This window comes from Rattus norvegicus, chromosome 7 (assembly GCF_021556685.1).
Source record: "Rattus norvegicus strain SHRSP/BbbUtx chromosome 7, alternate assembly SHRSP_T2T, whole genome shotgun sequence".
Taxonomy (NCBI): Eukaryota; Metazoa; Chordata; class Mammalia; order Rodentia; family Muridae; genus Rattus; species Rattus norvegicus.
The window spans coordinates 129,352,344-129,365,305 of record NC_141540.1 but is presented as its reverse complement, the minus strand read 5'-3'; the positions used below and the strand labels follow the sequence as shown (position 1 = coordinate 129,365,305).

At 46.5% G+C, this 12,962-nt stretch overlaps 1 protein-coding gene across 8 annotated transcripts in view; it reads left to right on the top strand.

Moving 5' to 3' along the window:
- Brd1 (bromodomain containing 1) overlaps positions 1–12,962 on the top strand; it is a 47,866-nt gene that overhangs the window by 29,550 nt on the left and 5,354 nt on the right. The window contains exons 8-10 of one of the 8 annotated variants that reach the window (XM_087557515.1): positions 3,641–3,754; positions 4,034–4,138; positions 9,141–12,746. In XM_087557515.1, the coding sequence (XP_087413641.1) occupies positions 3,641–3,754; positions 4,034–4,138; positions 9,141–9,151 (230 nt within the window). In that variant the 3' untranslated portion in view covers positions 9,152–12,746. Of the gene's footprint in view, positions 1–3,640; positions 4,139–9,140; positions 12,747–12,962 lie in introns of those variants that run through there. The other 7 variants (XM_087557514.1, XR_015624122.1, XM_087557512.1 and 4 more) reach the window with 7 other exon arrangements.

The window sequence follows — 12,962 nt, the reverse complement described above, 5'->3', positions numbered from 1 at the left end:
CAAGTGCCAGACCAGCTAGGGCCCTGAGACCTTATGACCAATTAAAAATAATTGTTTTTTGTTTGTTTGTTTGTTTGTTTTGTTTTGTTTTGTTTTTGAGAATGATCATAGATTTTTTTTTCACACTAGGAAGGCTTATCAATATAAAATAAGCAATTTCACTAAAAACTGTAATTAAATAACATTTTTGTATTGTAACATTTAGGGTGTTTGCATTAGAAGGAACATCCCAAAGGCTAATGTCTGAGGAACAAAATAGGTCTTATTCTCTTGGACAGTGGACATGCCCTGGCTTTCTTGTGCAACGGGAAGGCTGTTAGGAGGCCTTCCATGCTGAACTTAAGGTTGAAGAATTCAGTCAGTTGAAGTCTAAGGGACACATGAAATAGGGCCATGATAAACCTGTGGGACAAACTTGAGCTCTTAGACCTTTTTATTCATTCATTTTTAACTAGGAGCTTTGGGGAGCCCAGAGTCTATGTAGGTTGTGGGGTGTGGAAGACTCTGGGCCAGATCCGCACTGCCAGTTACTGTTCCTGCTCTGTGCACCCCATGTTAAACTCCACTGAATGAGTGGCGACTGCTCCTTCAGGGCTGGCTGGAGAGGGAAGCAGGAGTAGATTGCTGGCAGGGGTTGGTGCCGTTCCTAGCTGTTAAATGTGTCTACACATTCTGCTGTGGTATCCAGAGTTGTCAGTGGCTTTGGTGGAAGCATTCAATTGGCTTTGTGTAGAGCGTCATGGTCAAACAGCATAGCTGGTCTGAGTGAAGTCTGTGGTCCGCATGTGAAAGAGGATGGGCAGCTTTCCCTCTCTGCTCTGGGTTGTAAGTTGAGTTGGGGAGTTTTGAGTACTGCTATTCTTACTCATTTTCAAGTTGTGTGGCACTGGTTCTGGAAGTTAACAGAACACGGTTTACAAGTAATGTTCAGTTGTTAGCAGACAGTGAGGTTTTGAAAATCAAAATGTTTTTTTTTCTATTCTTTTTTTCCCGGAGCTGGGGACTGAACCCAGGGCCTTGCGCTTGCTAGGCAAGCGCTCTACCACTGAGCCAAATCCCCAACCCCTGAAAATAAAAATGTTTTACGTTTGTATTTTAACTGCCAGTAAGAGTTCTTTCTGCCTGAGGGAGGGACCTGATGGAGTGTTAGCTGCAGCCCTGGCACTGCCCAGTGTGCTAGAGTGAGAGTTCACTCATAAGGAGCCTGACTGCCTCAGGGGTTGCTAGGGCTCACTGTGGTGAGGAGACTAAGGAACACCCCCAGTTGTGGTCCATGTAACCATAAGGTTACTGGAGGCGATGCTTCACTTGACCTGTATAGCCTTATGTATCCAGTGTGCTTGTTTCTGTAACACCTAGGAGTATGACAGTGAACTCTGGTGGTGGTTGAGACCCAGGGCTTCTCCTCAGGTTGCTACAAAGCAGGGAGGATACATGGCTTGAGTGTAGAGGGGACCATAGATGAGTGGCCTGGCTATGCAGTCCCTCGTGGATAAGCAGCTTTGGATTAGACAGTGGGTGCAGGGAATGGAGTGTGGTGGAGGCCTTGTGGGGAGGGACAGGCATGTTCACTTGTCTTAGCAGTAGTGACTGAATCTGGAAGTTAAGCAGGAGGCACAAAATGGGTCTTTGGTACCTCTAGGCTGTGGAAAGATGGGAGAGCTACAGTGTCTGGAGCCCTGGGTAGGAGGCTTCTGGTGCTGTTCTCTGGTGGTCTTGTACTGCTTGGGGCTGCCCATTAATTAGCCTTGGCCTTGAAGAGGCCAGAGGGACTGGATTGGACATTTTGGAAGCCTCAGTCAGGATAAGCTGCGTGGACTCAGTTAAAAGGTACAGACCCATGAAGGAAGAGGAGGTAGGAGGCAGACTGGAGACTTCAGTGTAAGTGAGCCAGAAAGTGGCCACTCACCCACCCCAGCTTATCTACCAGCCTGACACAGCAGCCAGTGGCTTCTGTTTTCATGTTTATGTACCAAGAATGCCATGCATGGCTCAGCACTGCTCCTAATCCCATCTTCTCAGTGTCCCTGTGTGCCTTGCAAATCATACTGTCCTTCTGAAGCTGTTAATGAACCTAACCCAAGCGGGCAGGAAGAGTTTCATATTGAACATGTAAGTGATTCAAGATTGAGCATTTCCACTTCATTGGAAGTTTAATCTTCAAGTACAGAGTTTTGGTTCCTGTAGCAGGAGTTTGTGCAGTCCTTAACTCTTGGGTAAAGCTTTTCAACCACAGCCCTCTTAAACAGGCTGTTTGTTGAGGCTGTGTCACCACTGTGGTGGGGTTGTTTCTTACAGGCTCCATAGGCACACAGTTAGCCCCGAGCCACTGACGTGCTGGAGTGGCTGTCTCCAGTCTGGTGTCCCTCAGCTTTGTGTTGCTGGTAGGGGGAGGACAAGGAGACCAGTCTTGGCATAGAGCCTTTGTTGTGAGTTAATCAAGTGACCCTGAGTAGCCTTTTATTTTCACAGTGACTTTTGAATGTAAAGTATTGTGACACAGTGTAAATGTTTTGTGGGAGATTTGTACTTTGAATAAAGTAGAAACTATACCTAGTGGTAACACGTGCATGCTACTTTGGAATGTTGAAATGGATCTCTTAAGTTTCCTACCACATGTCCTGTAGTGAGAATTTCTGAAAGAATCCTTAGCAGTTTAACCGGGGGGCCTAACCTTACACAGTGGGTTTCACTGCTCTTCTGTTGTGAGCCCTTTGTGTGTGGAGACAGGAAGATATTTCTCCCTGGGCTTGCGTTTAGTGATTAAGATGTCAGGTCATATTGGTTTTATTTTTATTTTTATTTTATTTTACTGTATGAGTGTTTTGCCTCTGCAAGTGTGCCCAGTGCACATGCCTTGTGCCACAGAGACCAGAAGAGGGTGTTGGATTGGTTAGAGCTGGAGTTAGAGAGAGTTGTTGACTGCTACGTGGGTGCTGGGAACCGAACCTCTGTCCCTTGCAGGAGCAGCGCGTGCTCTTAACCACTGAGCCAGCTCTTCAGCTCCCGTGTTGGTGATTTGTAAATACCTAAACTTCCTGAAGAGGTTGAAATAAGTTTGGGGGTCTTTTTTATTTTTAAAGATATGAGGGTAGAGTGGGCAACTCGCTGGTCTGTGTATTCTAAGGGAGCGAAGATGAGCCTACCTCCGTTAGAGTCCTCTCCAGCCACTTACCACCCCCAGACTTTGGCTTTGACTTTGGCTTAGAAGCCCTGGTTCGGCAGTTCAGTGTTTGTTTTCTTTCTCTTCGTCACTTTGTGCTGCAGCATAAGCTACTGTGGAACCTTTATGGCTCCCTGAGTTCTGTGACTGTTTCCTCAAGGTAAGTACATACTGATGCAGAGATTGTCCTGAACTTAGATAAGAGTTTTAATATTGCTGTGTGTTAAATGCTCTTTCACAGTTTTTTCCAGAAAGTAACTTGTGCACCTGGGCGTAGGACACCAGGCCCGAAATCTCTTGTTAGGGAAACACACAGTGTTACCTGAGGCCCCGGGCTGCACACGAGAGCAGACCATTGTGTGTGATGCTGTTTCCTTAATTGAATTAGTGTTTTGGTGGACTTCACATTTATATAAGTTTTATAATAGATTTTATAATCTTCAGTTTTCAAAATCACTTTATTTATAATTTTTTCAGGAGATAAATCTCCCCCTAAACTTGAACCATCAGATGCATTACCTCTTCCTTCAGACCCGGAGACTAATTCAGAACCACCAACCCTCAAACCAGTAGAACTCAACCCCGAGCAGAGTAAGCTATTCAAAAGAGTCACATTTGATAATGAATCACATAGCACTTGCACTCAGAGCGCACTGGTAAGCGGACACCCTCCAGAGCCCACCCTCGCCAGTAGTGGCGATGTGCCGGCGGCGGCGGCCTCCGCAGTGGCGGAGCCATCAAGCGATGTAAACAGACGCACTTCTGTTCTCTTCTGCAAATCGAAAAGTGTAAGCCCCCCAAAGTCTGCCAAGAACACTGAAACCCAGCCAACTTCTCCTCAGCTAGGGACCAAAACCTTTTTGTCTGTAGTCCTTCCGAGGTTGGAGACTCTACTGCAGCCAAGGAAAAGGTCGAGGAGCACATGTGGAGACTCCGAAGTGGAGGAGGAGTCCCCGGGAAAGCGCCTGGATACAGGTAAATGTCAGGGGCAGCCCTCCGGGGAACTCTTAATGTAAAACTGTGGTGCTGAGCATCCTCTCAGTCCTAAAGCTGCAGAATTGTTTCAACCAGCGGCCATTCAGCCTCTTGGCAACCCAGCAGCTGGCCATACAGCAGTGGCATGTCTGGCCCCGCCCTCCTTTGTTCCTCCTCTTTCTCTGTGGCTTTTCACCTATTGACTTTGAATGTGATTTGCGTACCTTGACTATTGTGTGCATGTGTGTGTAAACTGGTACCTGTGAATGGCCACACCTGGCACTAGGTGTCCTGGGGTGGTGGGTGTCGCCTAAGAGCAGTGCCCACAAACTCAGCCATAGATTTGAACCTGAACCTCTCTTTACTGAAGACTGCATCTTCCCTGAGCTTTCTGAAAATATTCTGTCATCTCATTACTTGTAACACTTCATAATTGGCTTAAAGAAAATTGTGATGTTCCCTCGATGTGTTTTGTATCTTGTTTTAGTACACGTGCACTTGACTGGTAAGTACATGTCAAGGTACATGTACTACTAATGCTTGGTAAAATCATACTCAAAACGTTTCTCCTTTTTTGGTAAGCTTTTTTCTTTTTTTTTCCCTTAAAGGTTTATTTGTTTATTTATTTATTTTATGTATGTGAGTACACTGTAGCTGTCTTCAGACACACCCGAAGAGGGCATTAGATCCCATTACAGATGGTTGTGAGCCACCATGTGGTTGCTGGGAATTGAACTCAGGACCTCTGGAAAGGCAGGCAGTGCTCTTAACCACTGAGCCATCTTTCCAGCCCCCAGGTTTTTGTTCTTAATGGAGGTAGTCCTTTTCTTTTTAAATGAGAAATTTGCTGAGGTGTGGTAGCTCATGCCTTTAATTCTAGCACTGGCCGGGGGTGGGGGTGGGGGATGGGGGGTGGGGGGTGGGAAGAAGACAGGCAGACTTTTATGAGTTTGAGGCCAGCATGGTCTGTAGAGTGAGTTCCAGGATAGCCAGGGCTACACAGAGAAACCCTGTCTCAAAAAAACAAAAACAAACAAAAAAAGCTAAATTAGTTTGGTTGGATGCCACAGTGTACATACATATGGGGTGGGGTTGGGAATAAATCATCAGAGAACTGGGAAGTTCATTATCTCTGGGATTGAACTGGGGCCATCAGCTTGGTGGCACATGAATTCCCACTGAACCATCACCAAGGCCCACGGTTAACCTGAGAAGTGTTTTTATTTTCTAAGACGTTGCCATGTGTGCCTGTACCTTTAGAACCTCCATGGAAATTCCCTGTGCTGTGCTTGGACAGTACTGGCCTGGCTTCCTCACAGCCTCCTTCCTGTCTAATCCCAGATAAGACACAGTGGGGAATGGGTGTTTGTGCTCTGAGGCAGTGGTTGCCAGCATCAGATGTGATGTTCAATGTCTGCTCTGTTGGAGGCAGGCTTACTTACACCTTTGTTTTTTACCTGGATTAGCGTCTTAGTTACTTCTCTGTTGCTATAAAGAGACACATGACAAAGGCGACTTCCTTGGAAGAGAAATGAGGTTCGTGTTTCTTGAGGGTTAAGAGTCTGTCCCCATCATGGCAGGGAGATGTCAGGCATCCTGGCAGGCATGGCATTAGAGAGAGGAGAGATAGTGATCACAGAAGCAGGAGAGATCGCTGACTGGAAATGGCTTGGGTTTTGAAACCTTAAAACTGGCGACACACCTCTTCCAATAAGGTCATTCCTCCCTAATCTTTCCCAAACAGTTACACTAACTGGGGACAAATATTCAAATACGTGATGCTGTAGGGATCATTCAAAACATCACATTCCATTTCTTGGACCCCTGTAGGCTTGTGGCTATATCACAGTGAAAAGTGTATTTATTTAGTCCAACTTCAAAAGTCCCCATAGTCTCACAGTTTCAACAGTTTAAAAGTTCAAAGTCTTCTGAGACTCCTGATTTTAACCCCTTGTAAAATCAAAATTAAAAAAAAAAAACAAATCACATACTTGCAGCATACAATGGCACAGAAAATACATGAACATTCCAAAAGGCAGGAGAGGGAGCACAGTGAGGAAATACTAGACCACAGCAAGGCCTTAATCCAGCAGGGCAAACTCCCAGTCCTTTAGCTCTGTGTCCAATGTCAAAGACTGAGGTGGCTTTCCTTCCAGCTCTGCGGATTGCAAACCATCTCCCTGATGAACTGGTTCCATGCTGTTTGTAGCTCTCCTTGGTAGACGTCCCGTAACGTTGGGAGCTTTAACATCTTGGCATCTCCAACACAGTTCAGCCACACTCAGTAGCCTTTCGGACTTCCCCATGCAGAGACTGACCTTCAACGAGTCTGGTTTCAGTGACTTTCCTTAAGGGAGGAGGAAGATTCCATACCTCCTTCATTCCTGTATTCTTCAACAAGACTCTGAAGTCAGAACGACTGGGCTGAAGAGCTGTATTAGGCTGCCAGCTGGGATGGAACTTGGCCTGACTTGAATTACATTGGCATAAGCCTTGACTTGTTGCTTTTTAGGAACAGATCATTCTTTAGCCCTGTTCTTCTCACAAGGGTCAGCTGAGTAGAATCTCATCCTAAGGACACCACTCCTTTTATTCCATTTCTCCTCCTCTCTGTTAGAACAAGCCTGGGCTCCATTATTAAATTTGGTGCTATTTCTTTTCTCCTTAAACTCTGTATTTTGTGCTTTCTTTTTTCCACACTTGTTCTTTTTCATTGTAGATAACACATAAGAGTGATTACTAACAACTATACAACAGAGTTTATTAGATTAAATCCCCCTCCCCCATTCTAATTTAGTTTCGGGCTGATTGTTGTTGTTGTTGTTTTTCCAAGACAGAAAGCCTCTCTTTGTAATCCTGGCTGCCCTGGGTCTGTAGACCAGGCTGACCTGAAGCCTGGAGATCTGCCTGCTTCTGCTCCCATAGGCTGGGATAAAAGGCACACACCACCACCTCCTGCTATCTCCGGCTGATTCTCAGATTAAAGACAAAAGCATCCACATTGTTTGCAAAAACATATCACAAGAATGGTCTTTAGCCCAGTCACTAATGTTGTTTCCCTCTTAAAGCTCTTGAACGGGCCCTTCCTAGTCTACGTTGCTTTCAGGATGGTCTTCCAGGCTTCCTATTACTATGGCTCATTAACCCCACTTACAGTGTTCAACCAGTCCAAAGTCCCAAGGTTTTCTAAAAAGTACCATGGTCAGGCCGGTCACCCTAACTCCCTGGTACCAGCTTCTGTCTTAGTTACCTTTCTGTTGCTGTGAAGAGTAACTTGTAAGAGCAGGCATTTGATTTATGGCTCATGGTTCCATAGGGTTAGAGTCTGTCAGTCCGACACCATTTTGGTGCTGAGAGCTCTTATCTGATCTACAAGCATGACTCAGAGAAAGGGAATGCTAGCCCAACGGCCTGGGCTTTGGAACCTGGAAACCCCTCCCCAGCAACACAGTTCCTACAAGGCCACACCTCTAAATGTTACTAAACACTTCACCAACTGGGGACCAGGCATTCAAATGTGATCAGATGGGGGGCCATTCTCACTCAGACCACCACACTAAGGAAATTGCATTTCCTTCCAGGCACTCTAGTGTTGGCTGTTCTTGTCTACACGTCAGCAATGAGCAATACATAAGTTGCTGATGAGTGAAATCTGTTTCCTGGAACCTTGCCAGGTGGTCCAGGTCAGAGATTTGGAAGGGCAAGGCTGGCTTGGTAGTGACAGTGGACTGTTGGCACCTCTCCATCTCTCTCCATCTCTCTTGAGTTACCTGGCCTGAAGCACCACACCCTGAAGAGCATTTCTTGCCAAAGTTAGTAAATTGTGATTTTTTTTTTGGTTACCGAAAAATTTCTTCAAATTTTACTTCTTTTGTGTGTGTGTGATACTAGGGAACATGAACACACACACACACACACACACACACACACACACACACACACACACACACACACACAACTTTATATCTGTCTGTCTATCTTGGAGGTTGACTCTGGTGCTTCATGGCAAGTTGTGTACTATGGAACCCCTTTCAACTGTGTGTGTGTGTGTGTGTGTGTGTGTGTGTGTGTGTGTGTGTGTGTGTGTGTATGCCACAGTGTGTGGGGGATCAAAAGATTGTCTCTACCATGTGGGTCCCAGCATACATTAGACTTGTGTAGCAAGTACCTTTACCTTTGCACTGACCCATCTTGGTGACCCTTTCAAAAAAGTTTGAAGCAAGCTGGTTTTGGACCTTTTCTATAACAAAGGCCTTAACTCATTAGCCTGTTACCTCAGCCTCTGAAGTAGCTGAAATCACAGGCCTGTACTAGTAGGCCCAGCTAATTTCATTTTTATTTTGCACTTAGTAATTTTATAGAAACTGTTCTCAATGCCCTCTTATTTAAATCCAGTAACACTTGGTTTTGATGAAGCAGTTCTAACATGCCAGAGGAAGCAGCTTGAAACGGAAGTTGTTTCACTTCTGGGTGTTTCTGAAGCCATGTAACTTTAGCTTTTCTTAGCCGCATTTAGTGCAAGACTGGTGTCTTTTGAGCTCTCTGAAAGTCCTTTGTCACTGAACTGGCCGTACTATGCTGTGTTCTACTGCTAGGAGATTACTCAGTGTCTCAGTACCAAGTGACTTGCGTGCACAGGATGGCTTTCTACCTCCTCAGGGTTCATATCTTTCAGCAACAGAAAGTTTATTGACCCTGCAAGACACTGTAGAAAAAGCTTTCACCGTGGAGCTGCTGTTTTGAGCCCCTGCTCTGTACCTGGCAGCTTCTGCCAAGTACTGTGGCTAACTAGGCCATGTGGGCTCTGCGAGACTGTTTGTCACCTCTGGGTTACTAATCAGGAGTTCATGAAATGTTATGTGTGTGCACATCTCAGTTCTTTTCTGGGTTCTTAGTAATAACGATGAGTCCCACGGAATCTTAATAATAGACCTTTAGTTTGTGTGATTCCCCAGTGCCTTTGATCCTGACTGAAATGGAGATTTCTGCTTTCTTATTCCAGAATGGCAGTAGATTTCAGTGGATGCATGATGAATTCCTAATCGCACTCCTGAGCAGCCGGGAGCCTTGTTAGCACTAAGATCTGACCCTCAGGAACAGGAGGCGTCTACTGCTGCATCTGCTTGCCCGTGGTGGGCCAGGCATGGGCTGAATGGGCCCATCCTACCATCGGTGCTGGCTGTGCCTCCACTTGAACCTTCTGGTGCTTTCTGCGCACCTGGATTTCTTGTTTCAAGTTGCAGTTCTTCGCTGTTTGAGGACTTGGAATATTCAGAACCTTCTGATCTTTTCCAGGTTCATCTGGCACTGAACTTTTAGGGGAATTCTCTGGTGCTCTCCAGTGCACTGCAAGATTCCAAGTTAGATTAAGTATGGACTTACTTATTTTTAAACTGCCCATCCACAGGCCTCCGCTTGCTCATGCCTGCAGGACAGGCGGGCCATGTGGGCAGTGCCGAGCATGGTGTGACTGCTGTTATGGTTATCATAATTTTTGGAGCTGGCTCTGTTTCGTAGATTTTTTTACTCTGCCTGTTTTATTTCCGTCAATGGACCATCAGGCCAGGACCCGTGTCACTCCTTACTCATACTGTGGTGTGGAGATTCTCCATGAAATGTGTGGTGTGGTGATAAGCAAGTGAATGTCTTCCATGGCCACAGGCTGTTGAGGGAGGAGACATTCCTGCCCTTGCAGTCAGACTAAATGGCTTCTCACTGTTTTCCAGGTTCTCAGTTAACCACTAATGTGCCTGGGTAGCTCACTCTTTGGATCCTAATCCTTTTCTCTTAACCTCGACTTGGATTGGAGTTCTGCTAAATGGCCTCTTGGATTGCAAAGCCTTCGCTGCCTTCTTACCTTGCTCCTAGTTCTTGAGGATCACATTGGAGTCATCTGCTGAGCCGTCCTCTAAACAGACACTCAGACACACCTACCCCGGAGGAGATCTGTCCCGGGCCAGCAGTTGGAGGAGCCTGGTGCCTGAGCTGATGTCTCGGTGCCTCAGGTCTTCCTGGTGCTATAGCAGAACCTGCTGTAGCTTGGACAACAAATCCAGCAGTTTTGCCTCATCCTGAGCACATCCAAAACTGACCTGTGATGACTGGGGGCTCTGGTTAGGGCGTCTTGGTCTAGATGTCTGAAGGGACTGACTGTACACACATGTTGCCCTAATGGCCCTAAATAGAGCTCCTTACTTGGTTGTTAGCATCTTTTGTTCTCTGTCTGGTGTCCCTTTCCTCTCCTTCCATGTGTCTTGGCTTACTAAGCACTGCTCGTCTAGTTATTAGCTGTGCAGATATCTGCTGAGCCAACCGGGAAGTCCTGCATGGCCCTCAAGAGGGCATTTCGGCTTGGCTTCTGGCCTGTCGTGGCCATATGCAGCCGTGTCTTCACTCATGAAAAGCAGAGTGGTGGGTGGGGTGGTATTGTTTGCCGTGCTTTTATCAGAAGGTGGGAACATGCACCCACTGTGACATTCTTTTGGTGCCATCGGAAGACCATAGATGCCTCTGCTGCCACCCTCAAGTGGTCGTGTTCCGAGCCTAGGACGCAGGCTTAACAAGCTGGAGCTTTGGGCACACGATCCTGTGCTGTCTGAAATGAGTCCGTGGACTCTGGAGAGCTGTCTCTTGGTAGTGGGTGTTACCAGCAAGGATGCACTCAGTGACTATAATATCTCATAGGCCTTGTGTGTTCTGTAGGTGAGAGCCTGGTCAGTGTAGCTTACTAGGCCCCAACATTCTCACTTGCTGCAGCCCGTGAGCTCTTGCATTGTGCAGGTTAGGAGCCCATGGTAGAAAGGATCATGTCCCTACTATCCCACCTTGTGCCTCTCAGCTTTGCAAATAGACAACCTGGGACTTCTCCCTGGCCTGTGGGTGAGAGCTGAAGACCTGAGCACCTCAGGGTACCCTTTATTGGCCACTCTGTGTACCCCAGTTGTGCTGTAGATACCTGGGCCGGGGGGAGCTTTTAGGGATGCTGTGGTAGTTACAAGGCTGGGGCTGGCCCACCTAGGGACATGTTGCAGTGGTACTTTGTGGCCTCCTTTGGGCCTGAGTAAGGCAGGCGTTCGAACTCTGCCTTAGTCTTTGGAGACATCAGGACCCTCTGCACCATATGCATGGGGCCATTGGCTTTGTGTAGAAGCCATCTCATCTTTTGCTCTGGTTGTCAGGAGTAGTTGGCATGTATGTGATCTTCTACAGTAAACTTCAGTGCTAGGAGGGCACTTTCCTTTGCTCTCCTTTCCGCAGCTAATGGGAGAATCATTGTAGGAAGTGGATCACAAAGAGGGAGGCAGAGACTGCTCATTACCTGGCTTTGGGTCACAGCCATGCATTCTTCAGACAGTGGCTGCAAGAGCTTTTCAAGCTCGTGTCTCTGGCCTGTGTTGCCTCTTGGGGCATGTCCAGGGCCTTGGAATAAGAGTCTGATTGGGCCATGCAAGCACTGTAGTAGTTTGGGCTGTAGCACCCTCTGAAAAGCAGACCCAGAGAACTGCTTGTCTCTGCAGGCCCCAGGGGTCTCTCCTGGAAGCTTCTCAGGTTTCACAGTGGCTCTGCCAGCTTTTCAAGGTGTTACGTGTCTTTATGAAACGTGTGAAAACTTTCTGTAAACTTAGGAGCCCAGATGCAGTGTACCCTGGTAATTAAACACTTGGGAAAATGGCAGAGACATTTAATCATATTTTTTCCCTTCTCAAAGTTATAAACTTTCTCTTAGTTTTTCCAACCTCCTCCAGACTCCCCAAGGGGCTGTTTAGGCCCTGACAAGGCCCCTTGTTACAGGTAAAAGCTATTGCCATCCTTGTCGGGAATACCAAGTGTTTTTGGGAACTGTACTTCTGGGTTCTTTCCTGGGGTGTCTTCTAGCACAGAGAGGCTTGACCTGCCAGTTCTGCCTAGCCATGGCAGATGATTTGGGGCTTGTAGTTTTCTAAGATCTTGGGTCCTGGAGCAAGGGCTCTGCGTTTCTCTGTCCATCCAGGTAACAGGGCTGTCTCTGTGTTGACTTTGCTGACCTAAGTCAGCAGGTGTCCATTCTACGTTGTGTGTTGCACCTACCCAAGGCAGCACCATGTTCTCCTACCTCCTAAGAATTCTTGGGCCTTGAGGCTTTTAGGAGAGGAATGCGGCTTCTTCCCTGTCTTGTGTCTTCTGCTTTGCCAGTGAGCAAACAAGAAGCTTCTCAGAAGTCTTTTTAGCACAAGCAGGTCCTTTTCACAGGTGGGAGAATGCAATGAAGACCTTAGTCACCTCATACGTCCAAGAAAATGTTCTTTAAAAATAAGTTTACATGCTTTACTTTGGAAAATAGAGCTTACATTTTTAAGGTTATATGGGGAAGATGGGCATATGTGAACAAAAAGTGTTGTCTGTTTGCTGTTCCCGTCCCCTTCCCTTTCCCAAACTGGTGCAGCCAGAAGAAGCCAGACAAGCACACAGCCTGGGGACATGATCCTTCTGATTCAGGGAGGTCTGCAAGGACCATGGGTGGATGTGCCTTTTTCTACTTACTGACTTAAATTGAGGGTCACGCTTGCTTGCAAGGAATATGGTGGTTGCCTTGACTCAGATTTGCCTTTATTAAAATACTTTACAAATATCCAGATGCTGTGGTTGCGTTTGTGCAGACATTATACCTGATGTATATCTTGGCTCAGCTTCCTGCCAAGTTCCACATTTTTTGGTGCTTGGGGACCTGGCATTGCTCAGGTGAATTGGGCCCACACTTGCTAGTTTAAAATGTTTTATCTATATGTTTAAAAAGTCCTTGTTAAAACATTGATGTTTCTATTTTTTTTTTTTTTTTTTTTTTTTT